The sequence below is a fragment of the Phaseolus vulgaris genome, chromosome 6, assembly GCF_000499845.2.
Source record: "Phaseolus vulgaris cultivar G19833 chromosome 6, P. vulgaris v2.0, whole genome shotgun sequence".
Taxonomy (NCBI): Eukaryota; Viridiplantae; Streptophyta; class Magnoliopsida; order Fabales; family Fabaceae; genus Phaseolus; species Phaseolus vulgaris.
The window spans coordinates 15,076,554-15,094,812 of NC_023754.2; the positions used below are offsets into that span (position 1 = coordinate 15,076,554).

General features: G+C 30.2%; 2 protein-coding genes across 2 annotated transcripts; both read right to left on the bottom strand.

Annotated features, from left to right (window-relative positions):
* Nucleotides 1–372: 372 nt before the first annotated feature.
* LOC137831257 (uncharacterized) lies at nt 373–4,281 on the bottom strand. The gene is made up of 7 exons (XM_068638854.1): nt 3,930–4,281; nt 3,712–3,778; nt 2,511–2,557; nt 2,130–2,217; nt 1,435–1,568; nt 1,093–1,191; nt 373–603 (listed from the first exon to the last, which is right to left on the bottom strand). Exons 1-7 carry the CDS (start codon nt 4,152–4,154, stop codon nt 526–528), a joined length of 738 nt encoding a protein of 245 aa, XP_068494955.1. The 5' UTR covers nt 4,155–4,281; the 3' UTR covers nt 373–525.
* A 3,810-nt stretch (nt 4,282–8,091) lies between these two features.
* On the bottom strand, nt 8,092–8,828 carry LOC137833063 (stigma-specific STIG1-like protein 3). The gene has a single exon (XM_068641446.1). The coding sequence runs from the start codon at nt 8,697–8,699 to the stop codon at nt 8,223–8,225; it is 477 nt and encodes a 158-aa protein (XP_068497547.1). The 5' UTR covers nt 8,700–8,828; the 3' UTR covers nt 8,092–8,222.
* Nucleotides 8,829–18,259: the final 9,431 nt, after the last annotated feature.

The following is an 18,259-nucleotide window of genomic DNA, read 5'->3' on the forward strand; positions in this document are numbered from 1 at the left end:
AGTTCAAGTGTACAAATAATACCATAGTTGATCAGAAAAACATAATTCGAAGCTAAAAAAGTATCAATTGTTAGCTATATTCCAGTTAGCTACAGACCAAAAAAAGGAAAAGAACTTGCTGCAAGACAAGATCATTGAGGTGAATCACACTGTACTAGCAAATTAAAATTTGAAGCAGAGCATAAATCCACAAGACACAGGAACCAACATGATTATAGTATGCTGCAACTTTATAACATTGTGTTTACTCTCATTCTCCTTACCTCGTTCTCACATACACACGGCTCTCCCGTACACACATTCTCTAATTAGTATAAACAAGCACTGTGTAAAAAAAACAAAAAAAAAACAAAAATTGGAAGATTTTGCATGTTTTTATGGTATTTAAAGCAACTATGGACTTTATTATCACCAATTCCATCGCATCAATTACAAAGGTAAATGAATACAATACACTTCAGAACATCTGTGTGCTAATACACAGTTTGTATATATAGAATGAGAGAGAGAGATTACAGCTTCTAGCTATTCTTGTTTCTTAGGGTATTCCCTCGGTCCAAATATTGTGGACCCAACTCTCACATTAGTACTACCCATTTCAATCTGGAAAGGCAAAAAATATTTATCAACAGTTGCACGTATACAATTGACTAAGAGTAAAAGAAATCAGTTAGTTGAGAAATCTTTAAGTAGTTCAAACAAAGACTTTAGTAACGTATCTATCAACTAGTAGTATCTTCAAAATGCTTCACAAATCACATCCAATACTAATTAAAAGAAATGTGGTAGTGTCCTCATAACCATATCTATAAAACTTCGAAAAATGCTAACACACTCTTTTAAGACTTTATTGTTGGGTAAAATTCATGTAAGAATGCAGATTTCACCCTTATTTGATGAATTTCATTTATGATTTAGTGAGATCTTTCTGGATTCCATTCAATAATGACAAATATTTTACAAAGTGTGTTGTTAGCATTCTTCATACACTATCATTATCACTACAAGTATCAAACAAAACATGCCCATTGAAAGATGGAATCACGCAATGCAACTATCAAGAAAATTATACTTTAGCACACTATTCCATACCGCTAACTCAAAATCACCAGACATGCCCATTGAAAGTTCACATTGTTCCTCGGGCATTTCAAGTGCCTTGCATACTTCAGATCTGCAATTTGACAGGGTCTGATTTTTCACAAAAGAGAAAACCTTATTAAACAGACAAGTAGAATTTGGAACTAAAGGCACATAAAACATTACTACAAAAGCAACAAAATGATGGTAAAAAATGCAGAACAAATTTCAACAAAACAACATGAAGACAATAAATGAAATGCATTTCTTAAATGGAAAAGTTCTGACAAACAAGAAATGGATCATTTCAAGAAGTGCTCCCCCACATGCTTCAGAATATAATAGAATCTGCACCTGAAAGTTCTGTGGGGTTGAGGTATAGTCTGCCATTCCTATTGTCATTAAGCCAGAGAACACTAGGTTTGGGCAGCTCAATTTCACGTGTTTTGCAAGCTCAACGCAATTAGAAGGATCAACACCAGATTTGGCTGCAAAAAATATAAGAACCCATACAAAAAAAATTTATTTATTTAAAATATGTAAGAAATAAGAGCATTATGCTACGACAAACAATGCACTAAAAAGTACTTGAAACAATGCAATACATAATGAATGAATTTGATACGCTGTGTTAACAAACAATGATGGAATAGCTAAAATTCTCCAATCCAACAGATATCAAACTATCTTAGGAGTGACTGATTAAGTAGCATTACCGTGTCAATATTGAAATGAATAAATAAAAGTTTAATGCAGTAAATAAACCATGGGATAAGGGGAAATATTTGAATTACTTATATTCTTCCAATTTATGGAATTCCATGGGTATTACAGGAATACAATGAATACTAATTCCCTGATGCCAAATTAAGAACTCTTAGTACGGTAAGACAAGTCAGTAACACAAATATACAATTTACAATCTACACATGAAGGATTTGCTAATACCTCAAGAAGGAATTTTCCTCACATCCAAAGGTATTGGTGGTATCTCAAAAGAACCAAAAAGTGTAAAAAAGAGTTAAGAGTAACTCATTAGTCAAACTTACATTCTTCACCACTGGTATTTACTTGCACCAAAACCCGCAAGGGATCTCTTCCAAGGGTTGATACCATACGATCAAGATTATTTGCTATCTACAGTTCCAGAGGTACAAGAACACTTTAAGGTGAGTCAAATAGCTAATGGTATTGATTAGAAAATTAGCTGTACCAACACCAAAATTTGAAATTTTAACTAGTTATTTGCTAGGTATAATATACACCTTGTCCACAGCAACAGCAATGCGAAAAGTAGTTAATAAGGGAGCACAACATAAAGACAACTTTTATCTAGATTCATTCAGATTTTATTAGTGAATAAAATACAATAATTAACAACAAATTCATATCTCCAAGAACTACAAGTAACATTGATTTTACATCTCTACCTTCTGATTGTCCACACTCTCAAACACGGCCAGATTTGGAACACCACCTACATAAAGTATGCAACTTTAACATTCAGCTAATATAAGGTGCTGAAGAAAGGAACAGCCGAATAAGCTATAACAAGAGAATGCCATTGTAGAAACATTTTTAACAATCACAGAGCCAACCAAAAAGATGTAGAAAAACTATGTACCAGCTCGGATAGCAAAATTGAACTGGCATCACCACTCAATCACCTTTATATTGAAATTTAATCCCTATTTCATCTCTGCCATTTGTTACTATTGCAACACTATGAGATTGGTATGGCGTGCTAATATGACATATAAGGATTATAATCATCATGTAATGGAACCAAAAATAGTATTCAGACCTAAAATTAAAATAAATTGTATGGACTAAATTGAAAATCAATGTATCACGTAGGAACCAGAGATTTTTAAAAGAAGTAATTGAAGAAGTTCTAACTTCGAATTTTCAAACACTTCTAGCGGTGTGTAACTTGCTAAAGCACTCTTTAAACAAATGAGAGATATGACAATATACTCCCAGTTATATTTTTCAATAAATAATATATGCATTGATAGTATAAACTTTTTCACAAGGTTACCCAATCATAGAACTTGTTAACTTGTATAATAACTACCTTAAAACTTGGGTCAAAGAAAATTTCTGATTAGTTGACATAGCTTACCTATTAAACTCTTATTTATTTTAAAAGAAAGTATTTTAGCAATATTTCAACTTAGATTTATTAAAGAGTAAATAGTCAGCAGTATCCACTCATGGTGTAGAGAGTAAGTTTGTTAACTTTTACAATATCTATCATACTCCCTCTAGACTCGAATATAACGAAAATAATTAATTTCACACTGATCCAAAAAGGCAATTAACATAATTTAATTCTAATAATTTCCATTAAAAAATACTTTAGTTTTCTAAAATGTTCTTCATTCAAACTTAATATTATGAAGAAAAGAGAGTCATTGAGCTAATATAGTGCTTCTACAAACACAAGGTAGCCTTCCATGTATGCAAAACTAGAAGGCTCTGATATGATGACCAACATTAAAATCAAAAGCAACCAAAGGCCTCATTTTCCATCCAAATCCTACCACCCTAGTGAAAGCATAGAAGGGAAATCATTCTACATCAATAAACTAAAAAATAAATTCAGCAACAATTTTTTTTTTAAATTACCCAAAAGTGTTTTGACTTTGTTGCTCTGCAAGTGCCCAATGAAATGCCATTCAACGTCTTGCGGAAGCTGCAGGCACGTCCAAAATCAAATCATTAGAAATTTCCATTCACAACACAAGGGAACACAACAAAGTAGCATTTATATTTTGAATCCTAAATATCAATTAAAATATGAAAAGGGAAAAAAATGAAAGAAATCAAAGTAATCATTGCAACACCTGAGGAGCTTTTTCAACGATTTCTTGGACGTAATTTTCGCCGAAGCAGCGGTGACCCGCGTCGTAGAGTTGTCGAATCAGAGTGACGGGTTTCGTCTTGGAAACCGCCACGACCCGGACCCGGTCGGGTTTGGAGCCGGAACGCTCAGCCGCCTGCTGCACCCGGAGCATCACCGACCGCAATGCCGCCAAGGCGGCGCCCTCCGCCACCAGCGGAGAAGTCATGGAATCTGGAATCGGAAAAAAGTGGCGCGTTGTGTGGCGTCTCTTCTGTTGAGGTGGTTGAACACTCAACACAAAACAAAAGCCCAACGAGCCAGAAAAAAAAGGTTAAATAATTAACAATATCTCTATTTTTTTATTTTACAAAAGTATGTATATATAATTGTGTGTTTTTTAAATAAATAATATTTTAATTTTTATAATATTATGATTTATCAAATTTGATTTTCATTTTTCTTAAAATTTACCAAATTTTTACTGTAAAAAACTTTACATTTTTTCTTATTTGTTATTGGGTGTAAAATTCAACACATAAAGTTATTTATATTTCAACTCTTGCAGTTTGTCACGATGTCAGTTTAATTATTTGGTTGATTTAGAGTTGTTTTATTCATATTTATTCATCAAATATAACTAAATATTAAAGGAATTAAATTTTGAAACTGCATTTTACTATAGATTAATAAAATTTTATTAATGAGCTAATTATATATTGAAAATAATATACCATGATTTACCCATTATTCTCACAATCGATTAATTAAAAACATTATCAAATCAAACTAATGTATTTTTATTTTTATTTACGTGCTTGGTATTTTTAACCATTTATCAATTTTAATTTTTAATCCACCAATTGAATTTCAACATTTTCTTAACACAAATTGTCCATAGGTAAAACTTAACTTCATATCACAATTTAAATTGTTTTATACAGTTAAAATATTTATTTTATATTTGAATTAAATATTAAAAAAAATCTTGATCTCATCCCATGGAGTTAACGCTGGTTAAAAATATTTGCATGAGTTTTATCATACGATGAAATGTGTTAAAACGATCTCAACTTTCGGTAAAAATCAATATTAATCTCTATATTTAAAAATGATGAATTTAGTGTGTGTTTTTTATAATTAGTGAATTTTGTCCCCATCTTGGTATTATGAGTTTTAAAAAGGGAGACCAAATTTATTAATTATTATGAAAAATGCATGAACTAAAAATATTATTTTTAATAGGAGGAAGATAAATTTTGAACAAAGTTAATATCTAAACTAAAACACATTTTAGGCTTTATTTTTACAAAATATTTGTTTAATGAAAAGACTAACATGTTGTGACTTCCTTTGTATGGTATCTATAGTTTTCAAGCAATTTATGCAATCACTTTTGTGTATTGAATTCTATTGTTCTAAATCAATTTAATTATTCTTTTAGATAAGAGTTATTCTAAAACAAATAGTATTTGTCTCCTCTTCTCGTTATCTCATACTCTCATTCTTGTTTTGGATTTTCGGTCACAAGGTTTATTGGTTTGGACTCAGAATGGTTCTCGATTGTGGAATATGAGATTTACCTTATCTTGTTTGGTCAGGTTCAACTATAAGCTTTTGGGCTCATAATCAACTCTCAGGTGGGTGGGTGTACCTGCAAGGGTCTCCGATGATAAAGTCAAAATTAATTTGTTTAGTTATCAGATAAAAATCACCCTACTTACCTCTTAAGTAGATCACCTATTGGTTGATTCTCCCTCCACCATATCAATTCAGACCAACACTCAACACACTGGCGTGAAATGTCTTTTTTGTCCTTAATGATTTCAAATTTTTGTTTTCCGGATATTCATATCCGTAAGTCAAATTACAAAGTTCCGGATATAGAAATCCATAACTAATATGTCACTTATGGATTTCACCATCCGGAAGCTTACCTGAACAACATAAATGACTTTCCGGATATCAAAATCCGTAAGCAAATACAAATGAGTTATGGATTCAATTCTCAACACCATTTACAACACACCATTCTGGATATAAAAATCTGGAACTCATAACTCACTTCTGGATATGACAATCCAGAAGCTTAAATGAAATACAAAAATGACCTTCCGGATTTTGAAATCTAGAATGTATAAAACTCACTTTCGTATTTGTACATCCATAAGCAAAAATAAAATCAAGGGTAATGTTGGATTTTAAAATTTGCGTTGGGTGCATGTCATAAATGATATGGTGCAGGAAGCAATTGTCTCACCTATTTATAGAACTTACTTGTTGAACTTTTGACTTAATTAAGTTTTTACTCTTTACAACCTTTCAATTATTAAATATAGTGTAAATGTTTTAGACTTATTTATTGGACTTTGATATAATATTTTCTTATTTTTATTATTTATTTATTTTAATTAAACTTTTCATTATGATGATGACCTCTCGATCTTTCATGGGAGATCTAGATTAGTTTCATAGGAAGAAATTTTTAGACCATAGTTTTGTGATATATATATATATATATCACAAATTTCTAAAAAATAATTTTTGTTACATCTTTAAATTTCAAAAATACATTGTGAACTTGTAATAATTAGATTTTTTTTGGTTCAATTACTTGATAGTTTGAAATTAAAGTAAAATGAACTTGAAGTGTATCGTTCCCACATTATTGAAGTTGTTGTATTTTACAAGTAAGTTGAAGAAGACCATTTTTCAATTGCTAGCAAAGTCTTGATTTTGAATATTAAAAAATACTCTTAGATTCGTGGATCTCTCATCATTACCTTCTGATTTATTTAAAAAAAATGAAGAGAAAATGATGGATATGTAAGATATTTGATAAAATACTAATTTATTCTTACATTTGACATTTATTTTTGAAAAATTAGTTTACTATTAGATTTTCTTTAATTGTTCTATAATTATTATTGGCAATAAATAAATAATATTTTTAATTTTTTTTTTGTTTTCTCAACTTTTAAACTAAAAATATACTTAAAGGGAAATTTTAACATTATACTATAAAATAAAATATCTATTTTCATTAATTTGAATTAATCATACCGATCTATAAACTTTTTATTCAAATTTATTATTTCTTCATTAAATTAAATTAAATCATCACCTCACCTTATTTTTAAATCAATCTTTCACTTCCTATACTCCTAACCAAATAAAGCAGAATGCTTATTTGTATCCCTAACTAGAAGAGGAAAACTCCTAAAAAAATAACAATTCATCCAAAACTAAATTAAAAGTTTTTCCAAAAGCATTAAAAAAAACTCAAAAAGTAATTGCTCATGTTACCAAGACATGCTCAAGTGACCAAAACTTTCAAGAAAACAAAGTAAATTGTAGTTCTAAAATAATTTATTGCAAATGAGAATGTGAGACTTAATTGTCACATCACATCTCAGATTTTGCTCCCTTTTACTCATTGGCAGAGAGCCTAATTTATGAGAAATCACACATTTCAATATCATCAGTTTTTTTTCTAAATATTTTTTTATGCCAACATGATATTCATTGGTCAAACAATCTAATATATAAAACAACTATTCTGATAAAGGTGAAAGATATCTTGGGAGGCACTTATGCATGCACGTGGACACCCCATTTGAACGAAAATCCATGCCACCACTTTATTTTGGTTCTGATCTGTATATTATTGGATATCTTCATTTTTCAGAAATACCTTAAGTAAAGGTTTCTTCAGCTCCTCTTTTTTGTTTTCTTCAATGATAAGTTTTCTGATTCATGCCACTTCATTACCAACAACTCTTAGAGCATTTTCAATTCAACAAATCTGGTTAAATTTAGAGATTTTCCAATTAACTTATCTAAGCACTAAACTGATTGTCATAGTTTAACTTTGAATACATTTAATGCAGATAAAATCAAAGTAGATAGCAGTAAACCTTTTCTGGGAACAATGAAATAACACACTGTCTGCTTGAAATCGTGTTATGTAATTAAAATAATCCATAAGCATGGTGCTTCAAATTAACACACCAGATTTGAGAAAAGAAGAAGATCAAGTTTCTTGTTCAATCAGTTTACTTCACATTGAATACTTTTGTGTATAACAGGTCAAGAAATTTGATCAAAAGAAACTATGAGGAACAAAATAAACTATAACAGAACATTGAACTATGTTGCGGTATATATTTTGTTAGATAATCACCACAAATGTGGTTCACTTTATTGAATATTTTTAATAAAATGACAAACCTCGTATAATAATAACAATATAGGACCCTATTGGGGACTCATATGATGATGATGATGATGATAAACCTTAGGCATAATCGCACATTCCATAGACACAATATTCACCTACTTCACACCGATGGTTACACTCCCCACAATGCCTCTTGTCGAAGTTGGTGTCCACACATTGCCCTCTACAGCATGTTTCTGTGAACTTGCACTTTTTCTTGCATGTACCACAGTTGTGTTTGTCATACCCTACATCCATGCACTTGTTGTTGCAGCATGTGGAGTTCTTCACACCCACCAAACTGCACACCTCTTTGTCCTTGTGGCAGTGATCAGCAGCATTAGGGTTTTTAACTTGAGCAAGGAAGCGGCTCACCCTCTTGGAAGGGAGAAGAATGTTGTTTTGACGAGTGGTAGATGGTGGTGGTGATGAAGAGGGAAAATCATGGTGCAGAAAGGAGGGGTTTGATTCCTGTTGGGTGATGGTCTTCATTGTGAGTGTGATGGACAAAGCCATGGTTGTTGCTACGATGAATATTGCCTTTAGGAGCTCCATGGCCTTGCCAGTGTCAAGAGGTGGTTGAAGGTGTACTCAGAAGGAGATGATGAAGATGAGAAGAGGGTTTTTGTTTGTGTGCTTGTTCTGTTGGGAATGAAAATGTGGTAGAAAATGAAGGGGGAGGGTTAGGGTTTATAAGAAGGGAAGTGGGGGGAGAAGTTGACGCCGCAAAAGTGGTAAAAGTTTATGAGGAGGTTGCATGGTGCATGCTAATGGAAGAGTGTGATGGAATTCTAATGTATATTCTATTTTGTTTGACCTTAAAAAGCTTCAACCACTTGTGTTACTTGAGCACCACAACACCATGCATTTTAAACTCTTCTTTTCCTCCTTCATATGATATAATATAGTTTTCCATTGCTGATAAAAAAACTCTTCTTCCTCCATGATCTCTTGTACCCTTCAGCTCTGTGATGCAAGGAACTTGAATATGGAGAAGCTTTTGATTGATGCACACTTATGTTGTGAGAGAGTCAAAGGGTAGTAATGAGTTTTCAGCATTATATGAGCCACCACATCTGATGAAACCGCAGTGGACGGCCTGAGGAAATTCAGGCACACTGCTAGGGTAAGCAAAGGCATTTCGTCATACACGTTAACAGCATAACTTATATTTTACAAATTCTACAAACTCACATACGTTCCTTCAAGCAAAACAAATTCTAATCAAACTTTAATTCTTTCAAATTAATTCATTATTTACAATACATTAAATATTTTTTCTAAAAGTATTCATAATAATAAGAATGTAACTAAGAAAGAGATAATATGTTTTTTTATTTTCACTTTTTTTAACCGAAATATGGTTGTTTTTGAAAAAATTACAGGACATTGTGTTATCATGATTTCATTACAAGGAAGTCGTATCAAAATAATACGATTTATGACATGTTAAAGGTAAAGTCGTGTCAAAGTAATACGACTTCAGTTCAAATTGATTACATTAAAAGCTAAAAGAAAAATGATAGTTTGACAACTCCAAAAGTTATATATAATTCTTGATATGATGAGTTTAAAATAAATATATATAATAAAAATTAAATTTGTAATTAAATGATATGAAAAAATATTAAAATAATAGTATTGAGTGTTGTAATGTGATTGTATAAAAATTGTGGATTATTGATGATTACCCTAAAATATATGATTTTCACACAATGAAATCAAGTAATATGACTTTTTCATATCCGTAATTTTTTCAAAAACAACCCTACAGTAAGAAAGAGAAAAATTGCTTCCATTTATGAAAATTCCGAGATAACACGAAGAAATTTGAGAGGTATTGATTAAAAGTTGAATTATTACATACTCATTTTAAAACTTTAACTAATAAAATAAAATGGAAAGAGTAGTAACTAGTACACGTGTGGTGTGTAAAGCATAGAAAGAAAAATGAGGAATAAAGAATATGAAGAGGTTGAAAGGGCACCTTATGATAGCTGTTGATAGATGATACATACATAGACTTTGAATATTGGTCCCAATTTCTTTTTGGCTTTGACTAGGGATTTTTTAGGTCTTTGTGCTTTAGTTATTGCCATAATATTTGTTTTATCACCAAAGGGAAACGTAAAATGTAAACAAGACTAGAGCCATGAATGTGATAGTTCCAATTTTCCCACCACATACATAAGGAATATTCTAAGGCTAAACAAGTATTATTATTTTATTACAAAAATTTGCATATGCAACAACATACGTATGTTCTTGTTGTTATAGTTGTAATTTCTAGCATTAAAATTGGATCATGGTAAATTGAACAAGCTCTAAACCACTAGGCTTCGAAATAATGGAGTGAGACGAGAATTCACATGTATTTTTGAAATTATGTTAAAATATAAAATTATGAATATGAAGTACAAAGCAAAATAAAACAAAATATTTTTTAAATATACAGTTACACTAGATTTTTTTTTTTACATTGATTGACATTTTTAAAAACTTATAGAATCAAAGTAGATTTTGAGTGAAGTAGAAAACATATAGGATAATGTGATTTAAAAAGTAGATATTTAACATAGGTTATGCATTAAATCAATGTATTATTACTAGAAAAAAAAATCAAAATAACTTCTATAAAAATAACATCAATCAAAATATCATATTATTAGCCGATTCTAACATGACATATATACTAGATCAAAAGGCTTGTCATATATGGTTGAAGTAGGGAGACTTGAATGCAAAATATTTGCATTTAGTAATTAATTGGAGAAGAGCAAGAAATGGTATTAGCGGGTTGAGGGACAATGGTCATTGGTACGACGAGTAGGACATGGTGAAGAAAAATGTTAGATATTTTTACAAATTCAAGTTTAGTGGAGATGTTTGTCAGCATGTCAGGCTAGATAATATAGATTTCAATAAGATTACAGATGAAGACAATGCCATGTTGATAAGAAGCATATCTGAAGAGGGAATAAAGGATGTCGTGTGGAGTTGTGATAGTGTTAAAAGTCTGGGACCTGATGGCTTCAACTTTGGGTTTATAAAGTTTTGTTGGGAAGAGATTAAGATGGATTTCATTAGGGCAGTGCAAGATTTTAACTATCAATTATTTAGATTCTAAATTTGGTAGAAAAATCTTTGGTAACTAATTAGATACCAAATTAGAAACTATTTATCAATAATAGAAACTAATTTAGAAACCAATAATTTTTTTAGTCTCTAAAATAATATCTAATTTAGTTAATATATAAACTAATCATTTTAGGTCTTTAAAATTGGTTTCTATTTAATGATTTTCTTGTAGTTTAGACCAATTTCTCTAGTGGGTTGTTTGTATAAAGTTATTGATGTTAGGCAATCTGCATTCTTGGAGGGTAGAGGGCTAATGGATAGTGTTCTGGTGGCCAATGAAGTTTTAGACGAAGTAAATAGGAGAAAAAGTAGCTTTGTTTTCTTCGAGGTTGATTACAAAAAAGGCATTTGACTCAGTTATTTGAGAATTTATTTACTACATGATGGAAATGTTAGGATTCTGCAGGAAATGGATTGGATGGATTAGAGCTTGTCTTGAATCCTCATCGATGTTTGTGTTAGTATATGAGAGTCCTTAGGAATTCAAACCAAATAAGGGGTTGAGACAAGGAGATCCTTTAGCGTCGTTTTTATTTATCATCGTGGCTGAAGGTTTAGCTGGGATAGTAAGGAAGGCAGTTGAAAAAAAGTTGTTAGAGAGCTTAGAGAACAGAGATAAGTAGACAAAGGTGAATATGCCCCAGTACACAAATGACACTATGTTCTTTTGTAAAGAAAACATTTAAAGTGTGTTTGTTATTAAGGTTATCCTAAATTGCTTCGAATTAGCATTAGGTTAGAAGGTAAATTTTTAGAAGAGTAGAATTGGAGGGGTAGGGAGCAACTTTCATTCGTTACAATGCTTCGCGGCTATCTTGAATTGTGAGGTGATGAAAACTTTGTTTAAGTATCTGGGTTAGCTTGTAAGGGGATGTCATAAAAGGAGCAAGTTTTGGGAAGGGATGGTGGAGAAAGTGAGGAACAAACTTGGCAGATGGAAAGACAAGTTTATCTCTATGGCAAGATGATTATGCTTGATAAAATTTGTGTTATCTTCTCTTCCCTTGTTTTATATGTCATTATACAGAATGTCGGTTATGGTGGCGAAGGACATTGTGAAGCTACTGAGGAACTTCTTGTGGGGATGGGGCTTGGAAGGCAAAAAAATAACGTGAGCTTTGTGGAAAAAGGTTTGTGAGCCGAAGGAAGAGGGATGATAGAAATGTTAGAGATAAATTTTTGAGATTTTTTTCTATTTGTGTTGATAAGGAATTTAGACTTTGGTAGGGAGGGGAGAGGGATTATAATATGGAGTGGTCTTGGAAGATAGGATGGTGTGTATGGATAGCAGTTGTAGACGAATTGTGGAAGCATATGAATAAGAAGTTTTTTTTTTAAATGGTAGGATAGATCATATTGAGATTTTCACAATGACGCAATTGAAGGTTTGGTCATGGATGACTTCCAAGGTTCATCTTACAAGTTTTTCGTATTCTGACTAGTGCATTGAGTCATTGGTATGCACGAAATCTATAAAAAAGTATTAGGTGGTGGAGCAAGTTTTGATGAGTTGCGAGGTATGATGATAAATATTTGTAGTTGGTTTGGTTTAATTTTTCTGTTGTTTTTACTTTTGGATATAAGGAGTCTTAAGTTGCCATGTTTGTTGCTTTAGTCTAGTTTAGAATTTCGTCTTTTTGATGTGATTCATGTAAGGAGTCTCAAGCTAGCTTGCTTGTATAAGGGTTGAGGTATCTTGAAATACCTCTATTATTTATTCATTTTTTGCTAATAAAAAAATATCAATTTTCTTAAAAATATTAAAAAATATAAAATTATTTTAAATTTAATTTTTATATTATGCAAAACGTATACATTGATTAGGCTAATGCTTACTACAATAATAGAGTTGACCATAATCAATTTTAAGTTGACACTAATTACTTTTAAAATATTAATGTTGACCTAGTTGATTATAATATTATTTACTTTTTGTTTTTATATTTATTTAAGTTAGTTTATTAGAGCTACACTAATTTTATTTATTTAAGTTAATATGAATTAAATTAACATAAATATAATATATTTTTAATTTTTAATATTTATTTAAATTAATATTAATTAGATTAATGTTAATATAATATATTTTTAATATTTATTTAACTTACATCGGTTAAGTCAATAATAATTTATATAGTATGAATATGCATGTCTTCATGCATCAAAATAAAAACATAATGAACAATCTGTTTTTGGAAGTTATCATATGTATATATATATTTTGTGGAAAATTGAAAAAGTCTATTATTAAAAGTTCATTCTAAAATGTATTTAGTGTGTTTTGGAAAGTCTATTCTAAAAATCGTGTTCTAGAAATCATGTCCTAAAAATTCCAAAAAACTTGTTCCAAATTCTATAATAGATAACCAAGAAGTGATTTTTACAACGATGAGTTAAATATGTTAAGGTGCACTTAGAAATATCGAGGATGCAGGAAGAAAAAGCCTACTTGTAACCTATTACTGGTCCGAATAAGAAATACTTTCTGCCAAGCCTTCACATTTTGGGCTAAAGCTTTGACAAAAACGCGACGTCGCCTAAGATGATGGGCCTAAAAAAGTCTCACCTAAGTTAGGCACATTCTCCCTGCACCCAACACATTCTAATTGGCACCCAATCACTTAATAGTAAAAGACGAATATACCCTTAATGAAATTTTGAAAACTATAATTGTGATATGCACCCAATCACCTGCACCAACCCTATTCTTCTGTTCTTCCATTCCATTGTGCCTGCCGCAGCCACCGCAGCCACCGAGCCACCGTAAGCCATCGTGTTGTGCAGCCACCGTGAGCAAGCTTGTTGTCCAACCACCGTGAGCGACGTTCTTCTCCATTCTTCTGCACCCACCGTGACCTCCATTATCGCAGGCAGAGCACCAGATTCGAAGGTACGTCATGCTTCCGGATATTTTTTTCCATAAGTGAGTGAGAGTTGCGGATATTTTTATCCGTAAGTGACTTTTGAGAGGTGCAGATATTTTATCCGTAAGGGAGTTTGGGGTCCGGATATTTTTATCCGTAAGTTTGTTTTGACTTACGGATATTTTTATCCGGAATATAGTTGGGTCCGGATATTTTTATCCGTAGGCAAAACTGTGGCTGGCTTCCGGATATTTTTATCCGTAGGCACAACTGTGGCTTCCGGATATTTTTATCCGTAAGCAACGATCAGTTCCGGATATTTTTATCCGTAAGCAACGAGCAGTTCCGGATATTTTTATCCGTAAATGAAGAAGACAAGGGCATTTTAGGATTTTTAAAAGTGTGTCGGGTGCCAGTCACAATTGATCGGGTGCAGGAAGCAATAGCCCCTAAGTTATGATGGTAACATTTGGAATATGGAGAAATTGAGAGAGAGATAAAAAAAAAATTAAGAGTTAAGAAATGAAAATTGTTTGATTGAAGAAAATTAGTGAGAAGAGAAATTAAAAAAGGTTAAGTTTTAAATTATTTATTTTTACATTAAAATGGTAAAAAAATAATGAATAAGGTTTCACATTACTTATGACTTGTATGTTAAATGAATGAAAAACAAGAGAGGATAATTTTGGGTTTATTTTTGACGAACTTTTTGAATAAGCACTTCTAAAAAAGACTAAAATTAGTTTTTTAATAAATAAAAATTGGTTTACGTAAAAATAAAAAAAGTTAGACATAAGTTATTTTTAATTTATAATTAATTTAATTTAATTTTTTCTTCTAAAGTATTTATAAAAAACTTTGTCATTCATACCTTTTAAATAAAAATGCTGCACCTCTAAAAAAAATAAAAGGCACTTTTAGAAAATGTAAACAAAAACATTTAATGTACTCACACAGGTTGTACTTAATTTAATCATATAATGAACATTTTGTTGGTGTTCAATCTTGATGGTTAAACCAATGTTATTATTTAATTAAAGAACCAAAAAAATGGGCATAATTAATCAACCACTAAACTAACATCTTAACCTCAATCAACACGATTAAGATTACCGAAAAGGATTGAATTATATAATTAATTAGATTTGACCTTCAAAGTTCCACAAAACCTACCACATATAGTAGGTTCAATATATTTAAGAAGTTATAAATGTTGAAACTTTTATCATTGTTTTCTTAAAAAATTGAATTTTCTAAAACATACACAAGCATATGATAAAGTGATATGATTATGGATAACATTAGAATCTAGAAAATATATAATTAACACTCAATTTTATTTCAATATAAAATATAAGGCACATTTTTCCCCAAAGTTTAGATGATAAAATTTAAATAACTGAAAAATAAATGTCTTTTTAAAAAATTATAAATAAATTTACAACATTCAAATTTTTTTTTATTATAAAACTTCATCTTTTTAAACTATCAAATTTTTAGATTTTCAATTTATCGTCAATCTTTATTGTTATCAAATCTTAGTATACACGAGAACATAAATAAATATTAATTTATGAGAAATTTGTATTAGATAATTTATGTGGTTTTCTATAATATATTTTTTTAACGTGGTTAGATTGATGTCTTCAAGTTTTCAATTTTGTATAAACTCAAAAATAGGAAATTTTCAGATATATTATTAAGCTAGTTTGATATTTTTGATTTTTTTTTAAATTTTGTTAGGAGTTATAATTATATCTTGTCAAAAGTGAACAGGAAGACTACAAATTTTGATATTCATATTTTTTTTAGTTTTTAATTGATTAATTATTTTTTTAATTTAATAAATTAAAAGGTATACCACCTTTACCTTATAATTAATAGTTGAAACTTAAGTTATAAGTGTTAATTATTTAAATTAAATATTATTATATATTTATACTCTTTAAATAATATAACATAAAAAGTTAATATTTTAAATTAACTTTTTTCATTTTAACTTTCAATATAAATATGAGAGGATAAGAGCTCCGAATAAATTAACAAGTTGAAAATATTAACTAACTTATTAAATTATTTATTTATTTCATTATGATACATAAATAAAATATTAATTAAAATATTATGTATGACATATTCAGTTATATCTTCATGTATATATTACATATAAAAAATTATAATTAATTATGTCTTTATCATAATTTATTATATATAATTATACATTTTCACTCAAATATTTTTTTTTTATTTTTCATATTTATTTTCTTGTACAATAAATGTGTTTTTTTTTTTGCAGATCCAAACACACTAAAGTGATTGTGTACTTTTCTGGACTCCAATGAAGAAAAATCTGTGAAAAAGACTAAGCTTGAAGATAAGCCACAAGATTTGAAAAGAAATGCAAATTAAGAAGTTTGATGATGTTGGAGTTTAAGTAGTCATATTCGTTTTTGTGAACTTAAGAATTTTGAAGTGTGTGTGTTCTTACTTCTTTTTCGTGTTTTAATATCTGAACGTGAAGTGATGATTCATAATATTTTATTTTATTTTTCTTTGAAAATTGAGCATTGTGAGTTAGAAAAAGTGGGAGCAATGACTCATTACAAGGCTTTGACTGCTAATAAAATATAGATATTCAAAGTACGTTTCATTTTCTGATTTTGACTTAATAATTGCTTTTCCCCACAACACGGCCACAGATTACACGTTTTAACAAAAAATAAATTCATCTCCAAACACTTCTAATTAAAAAACACTATAAATAAACTATTTTTACATGTTAACATTAATTTATATACAAAATAAAAACTTACTTTTAACAAATTAAATAACATATCTTATAAATTCATTTATACACACAAATCAGTTTTAACCTATTTAAGAATTTGATTGGATTTCAAAAGAACTTTTAAAAGAAAAAAAAAGATTAAATTTTTCATAAATTTAAATTAACTTATGTTTGAGTGACTTTTGTTTTTTATTATTAGAATAATCTCTTCGCTTAACTACTTTCACATAGTGCGTATAATTGATTTTGTAGGTCAATTGTGGTTGTAGGGGTCTGTTGTTGAGTGTAACTAGGTGCACGTGAATTTTTTTGGTTAATTCTGTTGAGTCGGTTGAGACTCTCCCTCATGTTTGGGGTCAGTTGATGCTCAAACCTCTGAATTGTTCGGTGTTGTATTTCATGCCATATAGTGTGGATCTCTTCATGATGATGTTATCATAGATTCTGAAAGCTTGATTTGGTGCAAAGCTTGCATCGTCTCCATGTCTTTTCATATTCTATTGAAAGCATTTTACATCTTGGTCTTGTTCTTTTGAACATAATCCTTTTGTCTTGTGCCTTCATTTTTCTGCATATATGTGTTAGTGTGAGCTTTGAGTGCTTTTAATTGAAGAACCCATTGTAGGTTGAGATATACTCGCTGTTGTTTAACTTTTAGTGGAAACCATATGATTTGTGGTACTGGGAAACTTCTACCAAAGCCCCATGGTGGACACTAAATGTTCTTACTAGGTTTGGCGTCTATGTTGTCCGAGGTGGTGAATATAAGTTGTTTGTATTGACCGATCTGTCTTGAAGGATTGTCGAGCTTTACTAATAAAGCCAAGTGGAAGTTCACTTGCAAAAGTCTTTCCGACGCTCAAGTTAGTAAGAGAATAATAATATTAAGTAGTAAATGAGTATCAAGTATTTAGCGGGGAAGAAAATACCCTCAGTGATAGTATTTATAGGCTAAAAAAGGTCATGACATGTCCAAATAACTGATAAGGAGGTCGAGTTTCACGAACACATCCCAAGTTTAATGGGTACTTTGGAGTAATTTTTCGACTGGTTATCAACAAAATCCAAGGTTAACTGTAAGTGGTTAGAATTCATTTTGATATTGGATATTAATTATCCTAGATTCATGAACTAGGTAGTACAATTTTTATTTGTTAATCTCAAAGTGTATTTTCACTACAAGAAAATCATTAAATAACAATTAATTTTAGAGACAAAAAATACTTAGTTACCATATTGACTAAGTTAGATACTATTTTATAGTAGTTTTTATTACTAATAAAAATTTACATAACATTTTCTAAATTTGTATATAACATTAACTA